Genomic DNA, 22399 nt, shown 5'->3' on the forward strand with positions numbered 1-22399 from the left:
CACTTCCATTTTCTGCCGGAGCACCGCAGCCTCTGGAGAGGGCCGACATAAGCCCCCTCCTTAAGGCGGCTCATTTATTCTACAGTGCTGTCACTAAAGTCAGAGTTGGTGCTGGCAACAACTTGCATTTGTAACTACGCTCTAAATGGGGCTGTTAAAATGACAATAAGTTACAGTGTTTCATGTGTTTAAACAGATATCTTTAGAAGAATGATGAATAGAGGAATTTTCAAAAGGTAACAATGGAGGCTTTCAATATTGCCACATTGGTTCAATGCACTGCAAATGGTTCACACTCAAACAGGAACATTACCCACTTAACAAAATCAGCCTTCTGCCAAAATGAATGAGACATGCGCTGAACAGGTGCCCACTTCAGTGGGATAGGCTCCATTCCAAGAAATGATGAGCATTTCAGTACTGAAACTAACACTACAAGGAGCGGTCTACAACCCAACAAAAGCCCTGCAGCTGCAATTAAAGAGTGAATAGAGCAAAGTAACTTGAGGCTGGAAACTATATCCACAAACACTTACCTCTTCATCGACTGGATTGCAGCATTTGAAATAGACTGAAGTGCTGGCTGAGTTCTTCCCCACGGCAGGTTTAATCGCTAATGCTAAACTGTTACAGATGCAACTACTTTGCATGATTGCAACTCTGTTATTCAAATATGTTATGAGAAGTATGTTATTTCTACTCTTTGGTGATATTCAGCCGTTTTATTGTTTGCAATCAAGGATATGGTCAAAAGAAAGAAGAGGGAGGGAGTGCATGGCTTGGCATCTCCCACTCTCTCTCTTTATCTCACTTTCTCTCTCTTTTTCTCTGCATACCCACTCCATTCCAGAGGTTGGTGGCCAGCACAACCCACACTGTCCATCTCTGCATGGATTGTTGCAGCTGCCAATTCCATCACATAACCGAACCATGTTCTTCATTGCCTGCCTATTCACAGATGTGAGAACACCAGCGGCAGGTCGGGACCATAAAAGGAGCTGTGGAGGCCCCGGGAGCAGCGTGGAGGCATACTACTCCAGGGAGCAGCATGTGCTGGTGCAGGTGGGCGACAGCAGCGAAGAGTGATGTCATCAAGGTCCAGGTCAGTGATTGGAGAGTGGGCAGGTACAGCAGGAGCGGCGAGGTTGGGCGAAGGAGTGGCGAGAGATTGTGTAGGGATGTGATTGGGGCCCAGAGAGGCATGAGTTCGGGGCCAGGGGCCCAGGGGCAGTACGGGCCAGCCCACACTGCGATATGTGTGCGCACTATGTCCGTGCAGCAGAGCTGGTCTCCAGTCGTCTTGGGTAATCCTTGCCACAGGACCAAGACCTAGCTCTGTCAAGCCCGTGTGGTGGCTGGTATGCAACGGCCACCACATGTTAAAAAAATCCACGCACAGGCATCTTCCACCCTTGAGGATGTAGTTCGGGTCCTTCATTGAAACACCTGTGAACTCATCCTTCTTTGGCGTGGAAGCAAGTCATCCTCGTTTCGAGGGACTGCCTATGATGATTCACACGGTAGCAAGGTAGTTATGGAGGATGAGGATCATTTGGCCCCTCTAAATTCATTCATTTAGAAAAATTCCAAAGTCTCTTTATTTCAACCTCCACTACCTATCTGGAAGTCTATTTCATATGGTGACCATTCTTGCCTGGAAAGCATTTCCCAATATCGGTCCTAAATTTTTCTTTCAGTCGTTTGAACTGGCATCCCCTTATTCTACTCCCATGATTTAATTTGAAATAATATTCCAATTTGCCTTTTCCTTTCCCATCAGTACCTGACATCACCTATAAGATCGCCTATCAGGCACGTCTTTTCCAGGTTGAAAAGCTGGAGTCTCTCCAGTACTTCCAAGTAATTCAGACTCCTGACACTGACAACAGTCTCGTGGCTCTTCTCTGCGTCCAGAGCTTGAAGGTCTCTCTTGTGTCTTGACAACCTCAACTGCATGCAGTGTTGAAGGAGTGGCGTAATCAGAGCATGGAACAGTTTGCTCACAACCTTTTCTGACTTGTATTCTACTATTTTGGTTGTGCTGTTCAACATTCTTTGGGCTTTATTGATTACTGCATTTCTACATTATAACAGTGACTACACTTCAAAAATTACTTCATTGGCTGCAAAGCACTTTGGGACGTCTAGTGGTTGTGAAAGGCGCTATATAATTGTAAGTCCTCCTTTCTTACTGTTCTACATTAGTTGGGCATGTGTATGCATTGTCTATGAAGACACCAAGGTGTCTTTCAACTTCATCCATAACTATTTCAACACCATTCTTGGAGTATGTCTATCCCTTTTTCTTCCTTCCTATGCGCAGTTCTTTATGTTCGTCTGTATTAACTTTAATCTTCCACTGTTCTGCGCACTTTCATATTTTGTCCAGTTCTTACTGTAGTTTCTGAGCTGCATCCTCCAATTCCACTGCCCCTCCTAATGTGGATGTCTCTGGAGGTTCCACCATCTTGCATTGAGTTTCTGAATCCAGATGATTTGGACAGATTAGAAACAGTAGTGGTTCTCCTGGGACACCCCACTCAGTACTTCAACCACCTAACCTCGATATTATTTCGTTAACAAGTCTTGTCGTTTTCTACCCTTCTCTCTGAGCTTACCCTGAACCCCCACAGCTTTGAGTTGATCCCAGACAGTAACAACATAGAAACATAAAAACATAGAAAATAGTAGCAGTAGTAGGCCATTCAGCCCTTCAAGTCTGCACCGCCATTCAATATGATCATGGCTCATCCTCTATCTAAACACCATATTCCAACTTTTTCCCCATACCCCTTGATGTCTTTTGTGTCGAGAAATCTATCTATCTCCTTCTTAAATATATTCAGTGACTTGGCCTCCATAGCCTTCTGTGGCAGAGAATTCCACAGGTTCACCACCCTCTGAATGAAAAAATGTCTCCTCATCTCAGTCCTAAATTTCCTACCCCGTATCCTGAGACTGTGACCCCTTGTTCTAGACTTCCCAGCCAGGCGAAACATCCTCCCCGCATCCCGTCTGTTCAACCCCGTCAGGATTTTATACGTTTCAATGAGATCCCCTCTCATTCTTCTAAACTCTAGTGAATACAGGCCTAGTCGGCCCAACCTCTCTTCATACGACAGTCTTGCCTTCCCAGGAATCAGTCTGGTGAACCTTCGCTGCACTCCCTCTACGGCAAGTATATCTTTTCTTAGGTAAGGAGACCAAAACTGCACACAATACTCCAGGTGTAGTTTCACCAAGGCCCTGTATAACTGTAGTAAGAGATCCTTGCTCCTGTACTCAAATCCTCTTGCAACGCTTTGCAGTTCCAGAATACTTTAGGTGTTAGCCATGGCTAAGTGGTAGTATTCTCGCCTCTGAGTCAGAAGGTTGTGATCACATAATTTAGGTTGACTCTCCAGTGCAGTACTGAGGGAGTGTCGGAGGTGCCGTCTTTCAGATGAGATGTTAAACCAAAGCCCAGTCTGCCCTCTCAGGTGGACGTTAAAGTTCCCATGGCACTATTCAAAAACGAGCCTGAGAGTTTTCCCCAGTGTTCTGCCAATATTTATCCCTCAACCAACATCAATAAAATAAATGGGTCATTATCACATTGCTGTTTGTAGGACTTTCCTGTGCACAAATTGGCTGCTATATTTCCTACATTACAACAGTGACTACACTTCAAAATACTCAGGGACATCCTGAGATCATGAAAGGTGAGATATAAATGCAAGTCTTCCTTTCTAGCACATTATTCTAGCACAGTGAATTTTTCCATCAGGGAACTCATCAAGCAGACATTAAAGTCCAGAAATAATTCTTGCTAATTATAGAATCATAGAATGGTTAGAGCACAGACGAGGCCATTCAGCCTACCGAACCCATGCCGGCTCTCTGCAAGAGCACGTCAGCTAGTTCCACTCCCCCGCCCTTTCCCTGTAGCTCTGCAATTTTTTTCCTTCAGGTACTTATCCAATTCCCTTTCAAAAGCCATGATTGAGTCTGCCTCCACCAACCTTTCAAGCCGTGCATCCCAGATCCTAACCACTCGTTGCGTAAAAAAGTGTTTCCTTATGTCGCTTTTGGTTCTTCTGCCAATCACCTTAAATCTGTGTCCTCTGGTTCTCGAACCCTTCTGCCAATGGGAACAGTTTATTTCTATCTACTCTGTCTATACCCCTCATGATTTTGGACATCTCTATCAAATCTCCTCACAACCTTCTCTGCTCTAAGGAGAACAACCCCAACTTCTCCAGTCTATCAACATAACTGAAGTCCCTCATCCCTGGACCCATTCTTGTAAATCTTTTTTGTACACTCTCTAAGGCTTTCATATCCCTCCTAAAGTGTAGTGCCCAGTATTGGAAACAATACTCCAGTTGAAGTCGGACCAGTGTTTTAAACAGGTTCATCATAACTTCCTTGCTTTTATACTCTATGCCATTAAAAATGAAGCCCAGGATCCCATATGATTTTTTAATTGCTTTCTCAACCTGCCCTGCCACCTTCAATGCATATACCCCACATATACCCCAAAATGAGCTGGTGAATGTTAAACGCACCTGTGTGACACGCCGCTGTATACAATTTTAGTGGCGACATTAACCTATTTAATACAATCTGCCCCTTTTAATATTTTGGGCTGTTCCATAGAATACGCCTGCTTTAAAATAACAAAAGAAAGTCATACCAACTTGTTAAACATTCATCCACTGATATTGCAAATGATAATTTCTAGGCCTAAATGTTGGAACTACTTATTTCATTTGGTTTGGATACACACGAGAGTAAAATCACATTGAAAAATCCTTAGCTGATGACTCAGGCTGTTGATGTTTAAATACTGACTCAATTATTGAACCCGCCCTGATAATTTGGCCTCCCATTGACTATGAAAGACAAGCTACTGGCTGAGCTGGAGGAAGCTGTGGAGAAGCATTCAGCCAAGAATGTCCCTCCTCCCTGTCCAGGTTAGGGGTCTAGAAGGAGGAGATGGGTGGGATTACAAATATGTAATTGATCACAGGTTAAACAGCACAAAACATCTGTCTCTACCATTCTGACTATGAATACTCAGGAGTATCCTTTGAAGCTATCTTTCTTTCCCACGAAAGGGGTCTCATCTGTACGGAAAGCTACTTTTCTTTGTGCTAATAAGAACATAAGAAATAGGAGACGGTTTAGGCCATTCAGCCCTTCAATAAGATCATGGCTGATCTTCTGCCTAAACTCCACTTTCCCGCCCGATTCCCATATCCCTTAATTCCCTTAGTTTCCAAAAATCTATCATAAGAACATAAGAAATAGGAGCAGGAGTAGGCCATTTGGCTCCTCGAGCCTGCTCTGCCATTTAATAAGATCATAGACTCAGTTCCACTTCCCTGCCCACTCCCCATAACCCTTTATTCCCTTATTGCTCAAAAATCTGTCTATTTCTGTCTTAAATATATTCAATGACCCAGCCTCCACAGCCCTCTGGAGCAGAGAATTCCACTGATTTACAACTCTCTGAGAGAAGAAATTCCTCCTCATCTCAGTTTTAAATCGGCGGCCCCTTATTCTGAGACTATACCCCCTAATTTTAGATTCCCATATGAGTGGAAATATCCTCTCTGCATCCACCTTGTCGAGCCCCCTCATTATCTTATATGTTTCGATAAGATTACCTCTCATTCTTCTGAACTTCAATGAGTCTAGTCCCAACATACTCAACCTATCTTCATAAATCAACCCTCTCATCCCCGGAATCAACCTAGTGAACCTTCTCTGAACAGCCTCCAACACAAGTATATCCTTCCTTAAATACGGAGACCAAAACTGTATGCAGTACTCTAGATGTGGCCTCACCAATACCCTATACAGTTGTAGCAGGACTTCTCTGCTTTTATACCCGATCCCCCTTGCAATAAAGGCCAACATTCCATTTGCCTTCCTGATTACTTGCTATACCTGCATACTAACTTTTTGTGTTTCATGCACAAAGACCCCCAGGTCCCTCTGTACTGCAGCACTTTGCAATTTTTCTCCATTTAAATTATAATTTGCTTTTCTATTTTTTCTGCCGAAATGGATAACCTCACATTTTCCCACATTGTACTCCATCTGCCAATTTTTTGCCCATTCACTTAGCCTGTCTCTATTCCTTTGCAGATTTTTTGTGTCCTCCTCACAATTTGCTTTCCCACCTATCTTTGTATCATCAGCAAACTTGGCTACATTACACTCGGTCCATTCATCAAAGTCATTAATATAGATTGTAAATAGTTGAGGACCCAGCACTGATCCCTGCGGCACTCCACCAGTTATTGTTTGCCAACGGGAAAATTACCCATTTAACCCGACTCTCTGTGTTCTGTTAGTTAGCCAATCCTCTATCCATGCTAATATATTACCTCCAATCCCATGAATTTTTATCTTGTGCAGTAACCTTTTATGTGGCACCTTATTAAATACCTTCTGGAAATCCAAATACACCACATCTATTGGTTCCCCTTTATCCTCCCTACTCATTACATCCTCAAAGAACACCAGCAAATTTGTCAAACATGATTTCCCTTTCATAAAACCATGCTGACACTGTTTGATTGAATTATGCTTTTCCAAATGTTCTGCTACTGCTTCATTAATAATGGACTCCAGCATTTTCCCAACCACAGATGTTAGGCTAACTGGTCTATAGTTTCCTGCTTTCTGTCTGTCTCCTTTTTTAAATAGGGCGTTAGTTTTGTGGTTTTCCAATCCGTTGGGACCTCCCCAGAATCCAGGGGATTTTGGTAGATTACAACCAATGCATCCACTATCTCTGCAGCCACTTCTTTTAGGACCCTAGGATGCAAGCCATCAGGACCAGGGGACTTGTCCCCCTTTATTCCACTTATCAATGTCATTCTTGAAAGTACTCAATGATTGAGCATCTACAGCCTTCTGGGGTAGACAATTCCAAAGATTCACAACCCTCTAAATGAAGAAATTTCTCCCCATTTCAATCCGAAATGGCCAACCTCTTATCCTGAGACTATGACCCCTAATTCCACAGTCTCCAACCAGGAGAAACGGCCTGTCAGCATTTACCCCTTCAAGCCCTCTAAGAATTTTATGTTTCAATGAGATCGCCTCTCATTCTTCTGAATCCAGAGAATTTAGGCCCATTCTACTCAAACTCTTCTCATAGGACAATTCCCCCATCCTAGGAATCAGTCTGGTGAACCTTTGTTGCAATCCATCTAAGGCAAGTAAATCGTTCCTTAGGTAAGGAGACTAAAACTGTACACAATACTCCAGGTGTGGTCTCACCAGAGCCCTGTATAATTGCAGCAAGACTTTTATACTCCAATCCCCTTGCAATAAAGGACAACTTACCGTTTGCTCAGTTGCTCAATGCTGTAGTTTCTATTAATCAAAACTGCAATGCATGTACAAATACTTAAATAAATGTGACTGCATTTTAACTCACTAAAAAAAAAGCAAAAGCACATCAAGGATCCAATTGTATATTTTAATATTGCATCTTATCAGGGTGTTTTCTAATTGGCTGCTCACAATTTCCATGGTGATGACTGGGATAAGTAGCAAAGCTTCAGACCTCAATATTTCAGTCAGATATTAAAGCAGTGATGCTCACTTTCAAGGATCATGGCCACCTGCAGCTAGATTCCCACAAACTGCTATCTAGAGTTGACAGCTCTGAGAATTACATCTTCCACTGGCCACAATTAATTTGAAAGCTCCAAATTTTCAGTGATAAGAACTCACAGAAAAGCAGGAGTTTTGATACAGCTTTGATCGATGACCAATCACAGCGAGGCGGTCCCCATGGCAACAGCAGCACGCCAACTGGAAGACAATCCAATCTCTCCTGCTCGTTCCCTCACGCACTCCACACTTACACAATCAATTAGACAACTTGCCTTACAAAATCACAACTTACAAATCCTATTGAATTAGATGTATTTTCACCAGGATTAATGGAAGAATGTAGCATTGATACGTGTGGTGCTAGGATGTCAGTTTGTCCACCTTTCAAGAAGTGAGGGCACTTTCTGGATTAACTGACCTCCTGCTCTCTGCTCTTCTGGCCGGCCTTCCATCTTCCACCCTACATAGGCTTAAGCTCATCCAAAACTCTGCTGCCCGCATCCTAACTCGCACCAAGTCCCATTCACACATCACCCCTGTGCTCGCTGACCTACAATGGCATACAGTCCAGCAATTTTAAAATTCTCATCCTTGTTTTCAAATCCCTCCATGGCCTCGCCCCTCCCTATCTCTGTAATCTCCTCCGGTCCTACAACCCTCTGAGATCCCAGCGCTCTCCAATTCTGGCCTCTTGTGCATTCCCGATTTGAATTGCTCCACCATTGGCAGCCATGCCTTAAGCTCTGGAACTCCCTCCCGAAACTTTTCTGCCTCAATACTTCACTTTCCTCCTTTAAGCCGCTTCTTAAAACCTACCTCTTTGGCCAAGCTTGTGGTCATCTGTCTTACATAACTTCTTATGTGGCTCGGTGTCCAATTTTGTTTGGTAACGCCCCTGTGAAGCAACTTGGGACGTTTTACTACATTAAAGGCGCTATATAGGTGCAAGTTGGGTTGTTTCATTACTAGCAATTTGTCTTTTAAACTGCACTGGGCACTTTGAGTTATCTTGAGGTCTGCCTCCCTCCTCTCAAGAGCAAGAGCTCCTATTAGCAAGGGTGCAGTGTACTGGTTTGACGATATACCCACCCCCTGGGTAATACGAGTAATTATTTTAGCTCCTGTGATAACCAGGCTGACAGGTGCAGTATAACCGAGGGGAACTCTCTGACACAAGAGCGCCATCTACTGCAGTCTTGCAGACTACATCAACACAAGTGCCTCTGCTGCATTTTCTCCGTCCATCCCCCCACCACACCACACAACCTGTTCGCGTCCTGTGGAGACTTCAAATCATGGCACTTGGAAAATAACTGGTGTTATCATTTAGGACGTGGCCACCAGAAGCAGTTTTACTGATGGTGCACGCAGGCTAATCTAAACAGAGCACCTTATTCACTGATTGCCCTGCCACAATCTAAGGTGAGGAGCGTGATCAGGGGAAATGCGATTGAATTTATAATTTGTGAATTAAATTATAATGAATAAAATCAGGTGGGCTCAAGATAAGGAAATGGGGTGGGATCAGGAAAAATGGAAATCAGGCCACAACCGATGAAAACGTAACTAACTATAAGCAACTGAAATGGAAGCAAGAGATCTGAAGGTAATATCCTTACACAGGGGACATCAGCACTGGAGGGATGATGATCTGATACAGTGTGATTCAATTCATCCCATTGTCAATCTAAGAAAAGTACCTCCGCTTAGTTTGTGCCAACCAATTTTAAAGCAGTGACATTGTCAATTGTAAAGCATAGTGTGTCTTTAAAAATAACAGGTAGGATGTTGGTATGCCGCAATCAGAATTGGCGGTCGACGTGGCCCAAAGCAGGTGCAAACCTTTCGGCCAGCGGAATTAGTTTGGGGTCTTCACCTGCACTATTTCCAATAAGTCGGTCACGGGTATTTATTTACACTTAGAATTATCCTCAATTGGCCTTAGGGAGAGGAAAATATTCAGCCAGGGTTTCCCCGCTGGAAAGTGCGAATGTCCAGCGAGGACAGGATGTGATTCCCCCCATGGTTGACTTTCCTGCCAACACTCACTGGGGTGATTTTAACTTTTGGTGACAGTGTAAAGGGCGATATTGGACCGGCCAGCCGTTACACGCCCCTCCCGATTTTTATTTCCATTGACTTCACAGAGCCGGGTTCTTGTGACTTGTAGTCTGAAATTTACAAGGAGCTACGAATGCCTTCTAAGTGGCCTCAAGTGTTTTTACAAGCATTCCCACTTACAGGCAGTACATGAGTCAGCTGAACATTGCAACCATGCTCCGGAAAACAGTGGATCTACATGTAGCGCACATCCTCTGGGGTTATATAAATTCCACTGATGTTCTATTATTACTGTTAGATTTGCTTTTAACATTTCAAACTTATATTTTCCACTGCAGTCAATGATTTTTCTGACTTTTAAGTCCTGCCCGATACTCGGAGGCCCTACACGTATGCGTTCTACAATGGTCCTGGGTCGATTTGCTCTTCATTATCATGTGATATTTTATTGCATACAGAAATGCAGACTGGTTTTGGAATTCTCTCCACGATGACTGCTGGGTCAGAATGTTGCTGACATGTGATCATTACAATTTAGTGTCACTTCACTTTTCAAATGTTTGCAGCAGATTGGTGTGAGTTGGTGACATTACCGTTTCACCAATCGGGCCTCCCTGCACCCCTCCGGCTACAGACTTGTTCAAATGTTGCCTTGTCTTTTTACCAGAACACAATAACCAGATCAAGCAGCTGCAACATTTAATGTTGTATATCAACAATGCTTATCTTCAGACTGTACATTGGTGGAGAATGGTCTAAACCTTGCATCAAATGTGTACTAGTGACATCTATTGGTGCACATCTATACTGCAGCAGTACAAAAATGCACTTGTACCGATAGGGACTTGGAGCCTTCCTGTAGTACCTAATTGACAGGTTAACCATCTCTTGGACAGTTAGAGGGATGACTAGATCTAACTCTGGCTCGCACCTTTAAAACGAGCTTTAACTTCCTTGACAGTCTAGTGTTTCGCTGTTATTACTGCTGTGGTAAATTGAACCATGCCTTTCCAATGGTATTTCAGACTTGCTTGTGATCGTGGTGAAGCTTCTCTGCACCATGTGTCAATGTATTTATTTTGCATGCAAACGGCCACACTGATTAATGCGTGATCTCTGCTTGACATAATTTGAGTTTGCAGGCAAGCACTTACTGCCTACTTTATATCTTGCTATTGATTTATAAGCACAACATCCGAACCGTTTAACCCTAAAAGCTACTAGCATTTTGATCCAGTGTATGCTTTGGAGTTTTCTACTTTCTCCAAAGACTATTAGGCCTTTTGCTAATACATTCTTTTGAAATATTCATACCACAGAGCATACAGATTGTACCCAGTGAATAACAATGGCTCAAAATGAACGCCTGGTATGAATGCTATATCAATGCTGCAGCAGCCCTTGCCTGGACCCACTGGACATGCCGCGATAATCTGGGTGGGCGGGCACAGATGGGGGGGGGGGGGGGGGGTGCTGTAAGCCTAGTACAGCAACGGCAGAGATTATGACACCCCTTGTTTTATGCTTCATGCTTGGGTAGTCTATCATGCATTACTCGGGGGTGCTGTAACTTGCTTTCTCTGCCACTTCTGGAGACTGTGCCAAATCACCGGCCGGTACTAACACCAGCGCCCTTCAAAAACATGATCTCTACTGAAATGGTATAACTTTAATATTGAGCCAAGCCCGACTAAACTCAATCTTGTACTTGATGCAACATAACATTGTAATATTGGATTGCTTCTCGACGGACAGAATTTGTTCCCAAGGACAGGAATGTGTTTATCAGGTTTGATTGTCACATACACGGGGTAACGAATAGCGCAGCATTTCACTGAATAATATCCTGGACAATCACTTCGATTGCTATCATGTTTTCTAAACATGCCCTGAGTCTCACAACATGGGCTGTAATCTACACTTAGTGATGTCACCCTCTCCACAACATGATATCCCAGTAAATCATATTGGCAAATGTCAGCACCCGATACAGGATGGATTGTCCAAGGGAAAGGAACAGGTAGCAGGGAATAGAGAGATTCGCGCACTCCTGCGCATTACAGGATGTGCCAGGCACTTGGTCTTCAATCTCGGGGTTGGTGTCCCTCAAACAACCTCCAATTATGTTATGTCCCTGTTCGTTGCTTCCAGTGGACCCTTTCTCCTGCATGAATACACGGGCAGATCAAAAGGATCCTGCTGAAGGGGCAATACATGGAGGTAACCCCCCCTCTCCTTCAAAAACAAAGGGGGGCTCTCTAGTCAAAACACGGCAATAAACTGTGACATGAACTACCATCTCTGGGCTTTGAAGACACACCAGCCCTTGAGGAACTCACCTGCCAGGCTATTGTAACACTCGATCTCGCTGCCCTCCACCAGCCTGCGCTCCTCCTCGCTCAGTCTCCCCGGCGTTTTCCCGGAGGCGGGGTGCACCTGAACGGCAGAGGACGCCGACTCGGGATCGCTGGCCGCCAAGAAGCCCTTCATCTCCAGCAGAGCCCGGTGGTACTTGCCGATGGCTTCTCGGAATTTCTTCTCCTTGTAGCACTGGTTGCCCTGGCTCTTGAAGTCCAGCGCTCGCTGGATGGCGTCCTGCGGGTCGGACTGGCCCTGCTCGCCCCGGATCGCGCTGGGTTCGGCACTCAGGCTCCCTCCGCTTCCTCCCGCTCTGCCAGCATCTCCTGCTCGCCCAGGGTTGGAGATGTGCTTGGTGCCAGGCGGGTGTTTGTCTTCCATCTCTTAGCTGCTGCCGCTGCCGATCAGTGTCATGGTGCTGGCAAACTGCAAGCAAGGCGAGCGGGCCGGTGGTCTCCCTCCCGTGTGTGTGTGTGTGTGTGTGTGCGCGCGTTTGGCTCGCACTGTTGAATTGTCCAACTGATCAACCACCGGCTCCGAGCTGCCGTGCTCTGTTGGGGGGGGGGGGGGGGGAGTTTGTTGTGGGAGATGACTGGGTCTATATTGCTGACCCGGAAGAGCTGGAGCAATCCACGTGTAATCCAACCTGGTGCGGTATCTAATTAAAGCGATAAACGTCTCGCAAAATCACAGATCAAACCAAGAGTGCGGGGCCGGTGGTTTAAAGAGGCAGCGCAGCTCAGACATCTCTCACCATTACAGCCAATCCACGGAGCCCACACTCCTCGCACGCCTACACTTCAGCTAGGGTTGTCCGCATCTCAATAGAACGATTGGTCCATTATACTATGTATTACATCTCACACCCAGACCAGTCGCTTTTGTAAAATCGACAGCTTTTATGCAACTCTTTCTGCTGTCCATCCCCAGACCTTCTCTTCCTCCCCTCGCTGCTCTACTCAAAGTGAAGGCGGTGGCTTGTGCCGGGGGAATGGCCCCGCGGTATGTTGCCCAAGTGTTGAACCAATGTGGACACAGGTCTATCACTGGGCGCTGTGCCACCTCTCAGCCGAGCCTGGCTCTGCCCTCAATCGGTGCCCCGCACATGCCAGCCCCACCGAGGGTAGTTGGGTAACGATCAGGAGTGGGAGCCGCGGCCAACTTTGCCCCGTGGAGAAGTCAAGCCCTTTAGGCCCCCTCCCTCCCAGTCAATGAGTTAGATCGGCCCCAGTCTATCGTGGCAACTCCCTGGTCTGTGTGACTCGCTGGAGTGTCTGCCTCCCGATAGTTTTAAGTTGACATTGATCTCAAACAATTCAACTGTCCAACTGTCTTGTCGCAAACTCTGCTTTTGACTAGCTTTGTTTGTCTTCAGGGAGCTGAAAAACTATGCAAATACAAAACTTTCTATTTATGCTGTCTTGCACTGTTTGTCTTCCTGAAACCTGCCTGCATTAAATGACCATTGTATTCCATTTTAGGATTGATTCCTGTAGTTAAAGTAACAGCTTTTGGATGTGAAGTCTAATTTAATGATCTACAGTCCGGCATCAAGGCAACTTGTCCAGTAGGATATTTCGTATTGATATTTTATGAATATATTTTAGACGATTCCATGCAATGGCCTTGAAATGGCAAGTTATTCGTGCACAAATGCTCAGTTCATCCATATGAAATTTATTTGCCTGCAAGTTTAACGCAGGTGTCAATGTGGCTCATGGGGTATGGCGAGAAAGCAGGAATGGGGTACTGAAGTTGAATGTTCAGCCATGAACTCATTGAATAGCGGTGCAGGCTAGAAGGGCCGAATGGCCTACTCCTGCACCTATTTTCTATGTTTCTATGTTTCTATGTAGCACTCTGAGTTAGAAGGTTGTGGGTTCAAGTCCCACTCCAGAGGGAGTGCTGCACTGTTGGAGGTGCCGCCTTTCGTATGAGACCGAGGCCTCGTCTGCTCTCTCAGGTGGTCCCATTGTACTGTTTGGAAGAAGAGCAGGGGAGTTATCCCCGTGTCCTAGCCAATAATTATCCCACAATCAACATAACAAAAACATTATCTGGTCATTATCACATTGCTGTTTGTGGGAGCTTGCTGTGCGCAAATTGGCTGCGTTTCCTACATTACAACAGTGTCTACACTCTAAAAGTACTTCATTGGCTGTAAAGCACTTTGAGATGTCCGGTGGTCATGAAAGGCGCTATATAAATGCAAATCTTTCTTTAGGTGTTAAACCATATATTTTGAAAATAAATTCAAAATGAATGGACTAACAATCTCTGCTAAAATATCGGATGAGGTAGCTTCATATGAAGGCGTCAAGCGTTGCTGTCCTAACACCGCATCGTGTACTTTCTCGTCTCAAGCTTCTGAAAGTGGGATACCCTTCACATTTCCGGATCTAATTTTCAGGAATGCAACAGTGCTTTACAAGGTGTAAACAAGAGGAAATGCTGCTGCAGTAATGATCTCCCTCGAAATGTCTTTGTAAATAGCATCTGCTTCAACGTTTCTCAGATGTAGTAGTGACATCGCGTGCCAGACTGAAAGTGCTGTGACACCTCTATATATTTTGATTATATTGATAGACTGTCAGGGGGGAAAATAACAAAAGAAAGCGGAAGTTAATCATTGTTAACTGTTAACTTAAAAAAAAGCCACCAAGATAGTGAGAACGCTTCAATGTAATGTACTAGCCGTTGCTGTTGGTCTATTTGATGCTCGTGTGTTCTTTACTGGCCTGTTGTTTTTCAAGCTATTTCATTTAGATAGTAAACTATATGAAAAAGGATAATTCTGAATCTCTTAATGTTGAGGCTTGACAGCAGACCAAGGGGCACAGGTTTGAACTGGTGAACGGCACATTTATGCGTGATGTGGGGTAATTTTTCACACAAAGTGGGATCGACATGTGAAATGGATTTTCAGGATCGGGTAGTAGGGGCTAGAATCAAGGAATCGTTTAAGAAATGGTTCGATGCTGTTACGGGTGCCTGTAGGTTTTTCAGAATAGAGGAGCTATTTTTGACATAGAAACATAGAAACATAGAAAATAGGTGCAGGAGCAGGCCATTCAGCCCTTCTAGCCTGCACCGCCATTCAATGAGTTCATGGCTGAACATGAAACTTCAGTACCCCCTTCCTGCTTTCTCGCCATAACCCTTGATCCCCCGAGTAGTAAGGACTTCATCTAACTCCCTTTTGAATATATTTAGTGAATTGGCCTCAACTACTTTCTGTGGTAGAGAATTCCACAGGTTCACCACTCTCTGGGTGAAGAAGTTTCTCCTCATCTCGGTCCTAAATGGCTTACCCCTTATCCTCAGACTGTGACCCCTGGTTCTGGACCTCCCCAACATTGGGAACATTCTTTCTGCATCTAACCTGTCTAAACCCGTCAGAATTTTAAACGTTTCTATGAGGTCCCCTCTCATTCTTCTGAACTCCAGTGAATACAAGCCCAATTGATCCAATCTTTCTTGATAGGTCAGTCCCGCCATCCCGGGAATCAGTCTGGTGAACCTTCGCTGCACTCCCTCAATAGCAAGAATGTCCTTCCTCAAGTTAGGAGACCAAAACTGTACACAATACTCCAGGTGTGGCCTCACCAAGGCCCTGTACAACTGTAGCAACACCTCCCTGCCCCTGTATTCAAATCCCCTCGCTATGAAGGCCAACATGCCATTTGCTTTCTTAACCGCCTGCTGTACCTGCATGCCAACCTTCAATGACTGATGTACCATGACACCCAGGTCTCGTTGCACCTTCCCTTTTCCTAATCTGTCACCATTCAGATAATAGTCTGTCTCTCTGTTTTTACCACCAAAGTGGATAACCTCACATTTATCCACATTATACTTCATCTGCCATGCATTTGCCCACTCACCTAACCTATCCAAGTCACTCTGCAGCCTAATAGCATCCTCCTCGCAGCTCACACTGCCACCCAACTTAGTATCATCCGCAAATTTGGAGATACTGCATTTAATCCCCTCGTCTAAATCATTAATGTACAATGTAAACAGCTGGGGCCCCAGCACAGAACCTTGCGGCACTCCACTAGTCACTGCCTGCCATTCTGAAAAGTACCCGTTTACTCCTACTCTTTGCTTCCTGTCTGACAACCAGTTCTCAATCCACGTCAGCACACTACCCCCAATCCCATGTGCTTTAACTTTGCACATTAATCTCTTGTGTGGGACCTTGTCGAAAGCCTTCTGAAAGTCCAAATATACCACATCAACTGGTTCTCCTTTGTCCACTTTACTGGAAACATCCTCAAAAAATTCCAGAAGATTTGTCAAGCATGATTTCCCTTTCACAAATCCATGCTGACTTCGACCTATCATGTCACCATTTTCCAGATGCACTGCTATGACATCCTTAATAATTGATTCCATCATTTTACCCACTACTGAGGTCAGTGTCAGTTGGGGGAACTGGTACACTCCATACTGTGCCTAGTGCACAATGTTTGGCATCAGATCTTGCTAACTGTAATGTGATTTGATCTGAGACTTTTAAAAATAGTCTGACAGTTATCCGAGATTTATGACATCTTAATGCGCTTTTCTGTGAAGATCGCGCCTTTTAACGAGCACGTCTTTATGTTAAAGCGAATAATAAATGTATATTTCCCATGGCTATGTATCTTACTATACTTTGAACTGGTCACTGATTATATACTGGAGTTTCTGTCTGTTAAACCAGCAGTTTCTAATAATGCAGTCTCTAAATGGTACTGATGAATGTAGTTCATATGGAATCTAATTTAAAATTTCACCCATCAGACAGCATATCTGAGTAAGGAATCTGAACCTCCTGTCAGTTTGCATGTCCCACATTATATTGCATTAGTGGCGTGCAGCATGATTTCTTTACATAGGTCTTAAATAGAGCTGGTCATCCTTAAATATGATCAACGTAATCCATAATCCCTTGTAATCCATGATGTAAGCTGCTAGATATGACATGAACTGTATAAAATATTAGGCCACAGCTAGAGTACTGCCTTACAGGAAAAATGCAATTGCACTAGAGACGGTATAGAGGGGATTTCCGAGGATGTTGCCTGGACTAGAAAATTTTAGCTATGAGGAAAGATTGGATAGGCTGGGCTTGTTTTCTTTGGAACAGAGGAGGCTGAGGGGAGACCTAATTGAGGTGTATAAAATAATAAGGGGCCTAGATCGAGTGGATAGGAAGAATCTATTTCCCTTAGCAGAGAGGTCAATAACCAGGGGGCATAGATTTAAAGTAAGTAGTAAGAGGTTTTGAAGGGATTTGAGGAGAATGTTTTTCACCCAGAGTGTGGTGGGGATCTGCAACTCACTGCCTGAAAGGGTGGTCAAGGCAGAAACCCTCATAGCATTTAAAAAGTATTTGGATGTAGGGCTGGAATTTGATCAAAAACCACCACCACTGGTTTGCCACCCAAAAAACCGCTATGACTCCTGCTATTGAAAACAGTGAAAAATTCATGAAAAAAATGGGAAAAAAATCTGCCCGGCAGGAAAAATCGGTGTTGTATGAGGATTCGCGGCGGAAAACGTGATCCTCGTCAACTTTAGTCCGAGGCTGTGAGTTGGGCCTAGGAAGGGGGGAAAAACACAAAAAATATTTTTACAAAAATCAAAAAATAAAAAAAATCGCGAAACATTCACAAGACCCTTTTCTACTGAACCGCTGCAAAAGAATTTTGAGAAACCTGTAACTTACCTTCTTTGCAGGGTTTCATACTTGCCACCGTTCCAAAGGCTGCACCAACTGGTTTTTACCTGCCATTTTTTTCTTCCATCTATGGGTCACCGCTGTGACCAAACGCAGGTGGAAGTGGTTTTTCGAGTCTTGCACGCTGGCAGTCCCCTCCCCAGCGGTATTTCAAAACCACCGATGGAACACTTTCCACGAATTTCCCACCCGGTGGTTTTCCACCCAAAACAAAGAAATACCGCCGAAAAACACAGCGGAAGGCTGATGAAATTCCAGCCCATACATTTGAAATGCCGTGACCTACAAGGCTATGGATTAAGAGCTGGAAAGTGGGATTAGGCTGGATAGCTCTTTGTTGGCCGGCACAGACACAATGGGTCAGAATGGCCTCCTTCCGTGCTGTAAATTTCTATGATTCTATGAAGTGTGATGCCTTATATAGTACTTGATGTGGATGTCTCTGCATACCTTAAGAGAGATCTTCCATTTCTAATGTGAGTTAACTGACAGCCTATATAATAATCACAGCATGTGGTGTAGCATCAATTCCACCTCCATCTATTATTTTGATTGGGGTAGAGGTACAGCAGCTTAGTTTACTTACAATCAAAAACAAAATCATGCTGCTAATATAAAGAACAAAGGGGGAAATTGGAAGAATTGTTTGCAGAGTGTCATCAGAACATGGAATGCTTCACCACAACAGGGTATTGAGGCGGAGATGGCAACATTGGCCTGAAAATTGCGGTCGGAGGCTTCCTGCGGGCGGACGCCTCCAACCAAAATCTTCTTTTCCGAAAGTACGTGGTGGTCCCGGAGGAACATACACTTGCAGTCTGAGGCCTAGATGCGCAACCCAGAGTATGGGCTCACACATGCCAGGAACACAAGCGCAACCTGGGATCATGTGGGCCTGGAGCACCAATGAACATGGAGTATTCTCTAATGGGAGTTCCGTTTGTACGAGCTTCCATTACTATCAATGAGAATGCCCCCAAAAACACAGAAACACAACACAATAAATTTAAAAAACACCTCACATATTTAAAATTAATTGAAATTGAATATAATTAAATGTTTTAGGAAAAAAAAATTAAAAAAATGTTTTAATAGGGTTAAAAAATAAACTTACCTTAATGGACAGGGTTTTTCATGTAAAAATTCATGATAAAATTGAATTTTTCTATTTTTTAAAACACTTACACCTGCTTTTATCAGGCATAAGAGTTTGAAGGACATTCGCTGGGCAAGAGTTAGGCATATATCCCAAATCTTCACCCGCCAATGTTCTTCTCCCGGGGATGGGTGCAATCTGTGAAAAGACATCGTGACATATTGAAAATGCCGGTTCTCAGTGCATTCGCATCGCGCGCCGAGAACCGGCATTTATTTGCGAGGTCTCTTCAGGTGCGCACACACATTGTACTCACCCAGAGAGGCTGCAATTTTCGGCCCATAATTTAAAGTGGAACTGGATAAGTATTTGAAAAGGAAGAATGTAAAAGGATGGGAGTTTAGAGTAGATAATTACAATGAATAGCTAGCACCGGCGTAGACACAGTGGGCAGAATGATCTCTTTCTGTGCTATCATTTCCAAGATTGTGAAAGGGAATTTTTTAATGATATTCACTTCATATTAGTAGTGAGAGGAAGGAATACCATGGGGCTAGACTTTCGGCACATCATCACCTATGTATCACCCATATAAGTGCTGAGATTCAGGCTATCGCCATTATTTGCTGAAAAGTGGAAACTAACGGCCGATTATCGCCCATTTATCGCCAGCCTAACTGTTGGCACACATGAATGAGCTGCATCGCCCGGCCTATTTAAAAAAAAATAGAACGTCATCATCGTGCAAGGCCGAGAATACAGTTTATAATGGAAACTAGCGCCCGATTATGGCCCAGATTATCGGCGAGCGCTACTTTTGGCATTTCGCCCATAATTCGCCCAAATGATCGCTGGCCCAAAAAGACGCTGAAGAAAAGCTGCAATCACCTGACCTTAACTCGACACTACGGATGCCATTTTGTAACTCGGAGGATCTTTAATAAAAGGCTGCTTGAAGTGCTTGTCAGGAGAAGCAATTTTAAGGGTGTTTTTGACTCTTGCCTATCTAATCACATTTGTATTTTTTGAGGACAAATTAAGGGCATTTATAGTGATTTATAATGATGTAGCCTGTAATTTCTCAATCAATATTGATGACTAATCACATTCTGCAGAATAGAGGTGGGAGAAGGCTTATTGAAGAGCATTATGTGCCCAATCAAAGAGGTGGCAGACTGCTGAGGAGGAGGAGACATTACACCCAACGCATTTACAGGGATAAGCGAGCATACCTGGACTTGTCCGATAACACGTGCGTTAGAAGGCAGCGCTTCCGAAAGGAGGTCATCAGTGAGATATGATAGCTAATTAAGGGAGATCTGCAGTTTACCAGCACCATCAGGACCGCACTGTCCATTGAGGTCAAGGTTACTGTGGCACTTTCCTTCTACGCATCGGGCTCCTTTCAGGCCTCAGCTGGCATGATGCGCACATCTTGTGTGAGAGCACTTCTCTGACCTGTTTAAGAGTCAGCCACAAGATCAGGGTTGGATGCTGGGGGATAAAGCCTTGCCAGCTGGCTTATGCCCCCCCGCGTAAGCACCACACAAAAGCCAAGAAGTTATGGATGAATGGAAATATCACACATTTCTGGTGATAGCGATCATAGTGGAAAGTCTAGCCCTCTTATTGCTATTGCTCAAAAATCGGCGATATTTCCGGCCTTAGTGCTTTTTTTATTTTTCAGGATCGCTGGAATATCGCCCATTTTAAAATCCTCTAATTTTGCCTTTTTAATTTGGTTGATAGCCTTAGCAGTGAAATGGACCTTAGCGAGGTATTCAGTTGTGCAAGGCTGGCATCCATAGCAACGGCCGTTCTGCACATGCACGTTTTTTTTCAAGCAAATAACTTTTCCCACGATTCGGGAGGTGAGGGGTCATCTGCGCATGCTCAGAAGGCAAAGGGAGGGAGAGAGAAGCAAGATTTTGTTGAAGTGGTGTTTGGAAGTGCCTAAGAGGAATTACAATGGATACGATCATGAGGAGTTGGGAGAGAGTGTGGAGGAGGTATCAGGGAGAAGGAGGGTGATACGTCCTTATTACACAGTATAAATGCACACGAGGCCCATGCTTGAGAGAAGGTCAGTCTGTGACCTGTTCTTTATTCCTTAGCACTCAAGTGATCAAGGTGGGTGGAGCTTCCCCTTTTATACCTGAAGGTCCACGTTAGGAGTGTCTCCCACCTAGTGGTCAGTGTTCTCACGGTGTAAAACTTAGGTCAGTTTATACATGGGTTACAATGCTGGTTGAATACATGACATCACCTCCCCCCCCCAAAGTCTTATTGGGATCACAGGTTAAGTCTCTCTGGTGGTTTACGCTCCCTTGTAGAGCGCCTGAGTTGGGGCTCCGGTTGTTGGGTGCTGGCCTGAGTGTCTGCTGTTTGCAGTGCCTCAGGCCTGTCCGGACTGCCCACAGTGACTGGACTCTCCTCCCTTTGGTTCCGGTGTTCGGTCACCTGTGGTGGAGTGAACTCTATATCGTGTTCTTCCTCTGCTTCTTCTATGGGGTTGCTGAACCTCCTTTTTGTTTGATCCACATGTTTGCGGCAGATTTGTCTATTGGTAAGTTTAACTACCAGAATCCTATTTCCCTCTTTGGCAACCACAGTGCCTGCGAGCCATTTGGGACCTGCAGCGTAGTTGAGGAAAAAAACAGGATCATTTACATCAATACATTGCGCCCTCGCATTCCTGTCATGGTAGTGATATTGTGACTGGCGCCTGCTCTCGACAATTTCTTTCATGGTGGGGTGTATAAGGGATAATCGGGTTTTGAGCGTCCTTTTCATTAGTAGCTCTGCGGGTGGAACCCCTGTGAGCGAGTGTGGTCGGGATCTATAGGCCAACAGGAGGTGTGATAAGCGGGTTTGTAGGGAACCCCCTTGGAATCTGAGCATCCCCTGTTTGATTATCTGCACTGCTCGTTCTGCCTGGCTGTTTGAGGCCGGCTTGAACGGTGCCGTTCTAACATGGTTAATTCCATTGCCTGCCATGAAGTCCTGGAATTCAGTGCTTGTGAAGCACGGGCCATTGTCGCTGACCAAGATGTCCGGTAGACCGTGGGCGGTGAACATTGCCCGTAGACTTTCGACCGTGGCAGAGGATGTGCTTGAATTTAAAATGTCACACTCGATCCATTTGGAGTAGGCGTCTACTACAACCAAAAACATTTTCCCCGTGAAAGGACCTGCGTAGTCCACATGGATGCGTGACCAAGGTTTGGCGAACACAAAGTTCCAGATCTGCGTCTATCCCTGGCCACCAAACGTGTGACCTGGCAATTGCCTTCATCGTGACAATGCCTGGGTGCCCATTGTGGAGTTCTCTGATGAACACCTCTGTGCCCATCTGGGGCATGACTACGCGGTTTCCCCACAGTAGGCAATCAGCCTGAATCGAGAGCTCATCCTTGCGCCTGTGAAATGGTTTAAATTTCTCAGGGCATGCCCTGTACGTGGCTGCCTAATCCCCATTCAGGACACATTTCTTGACTAGAGACAATAGCGGGTCTCTATTTGTCCAGACTTTAATC

At 44.7% G+C, this 22399-nt stretch overlaps 1 protein-coding gene across 1 annotated transcript in view; it reads right to left on the minus strand.

Moving 5' to 3' along the window:
- Positions 1–12545, minus strand: part of LOC139262266 (tetratricopeptide repeat protein 9A) — a 153262-nt gene extending 140717 nt beyond the window's left edge. Inside the window, exon 1 of the mRNA XM_070877411.1 lies at positions 12021–12545. Within this exon, the coding sequence (XP_070733512.1) occupies positions 12021–12420 (400 nt within the window). The 5' untranslated portion in view covers positions 12421–12545. The remainder of the gene's footprint in view (positions 1–12020) is intronic.
- Between the last annotated feature and the right edge of the window lie 9854 nt (positions 12546–22399).

The sequence above is a fragment of the Pristiophorus japonicus genome, chromosome 4, assembly GCF_044704955.1.
Source record: "Pristiophorus japonicus isolate sPriJap1 chromosome 4, sPriJap1.hap1, whole genome shotgun sequence".
NCBI lineage: Eukaryota > Metazoa > Chordata > Chondrichthyes > Pristiophoridae > Pristiophorus > Pristiophorus japonicus.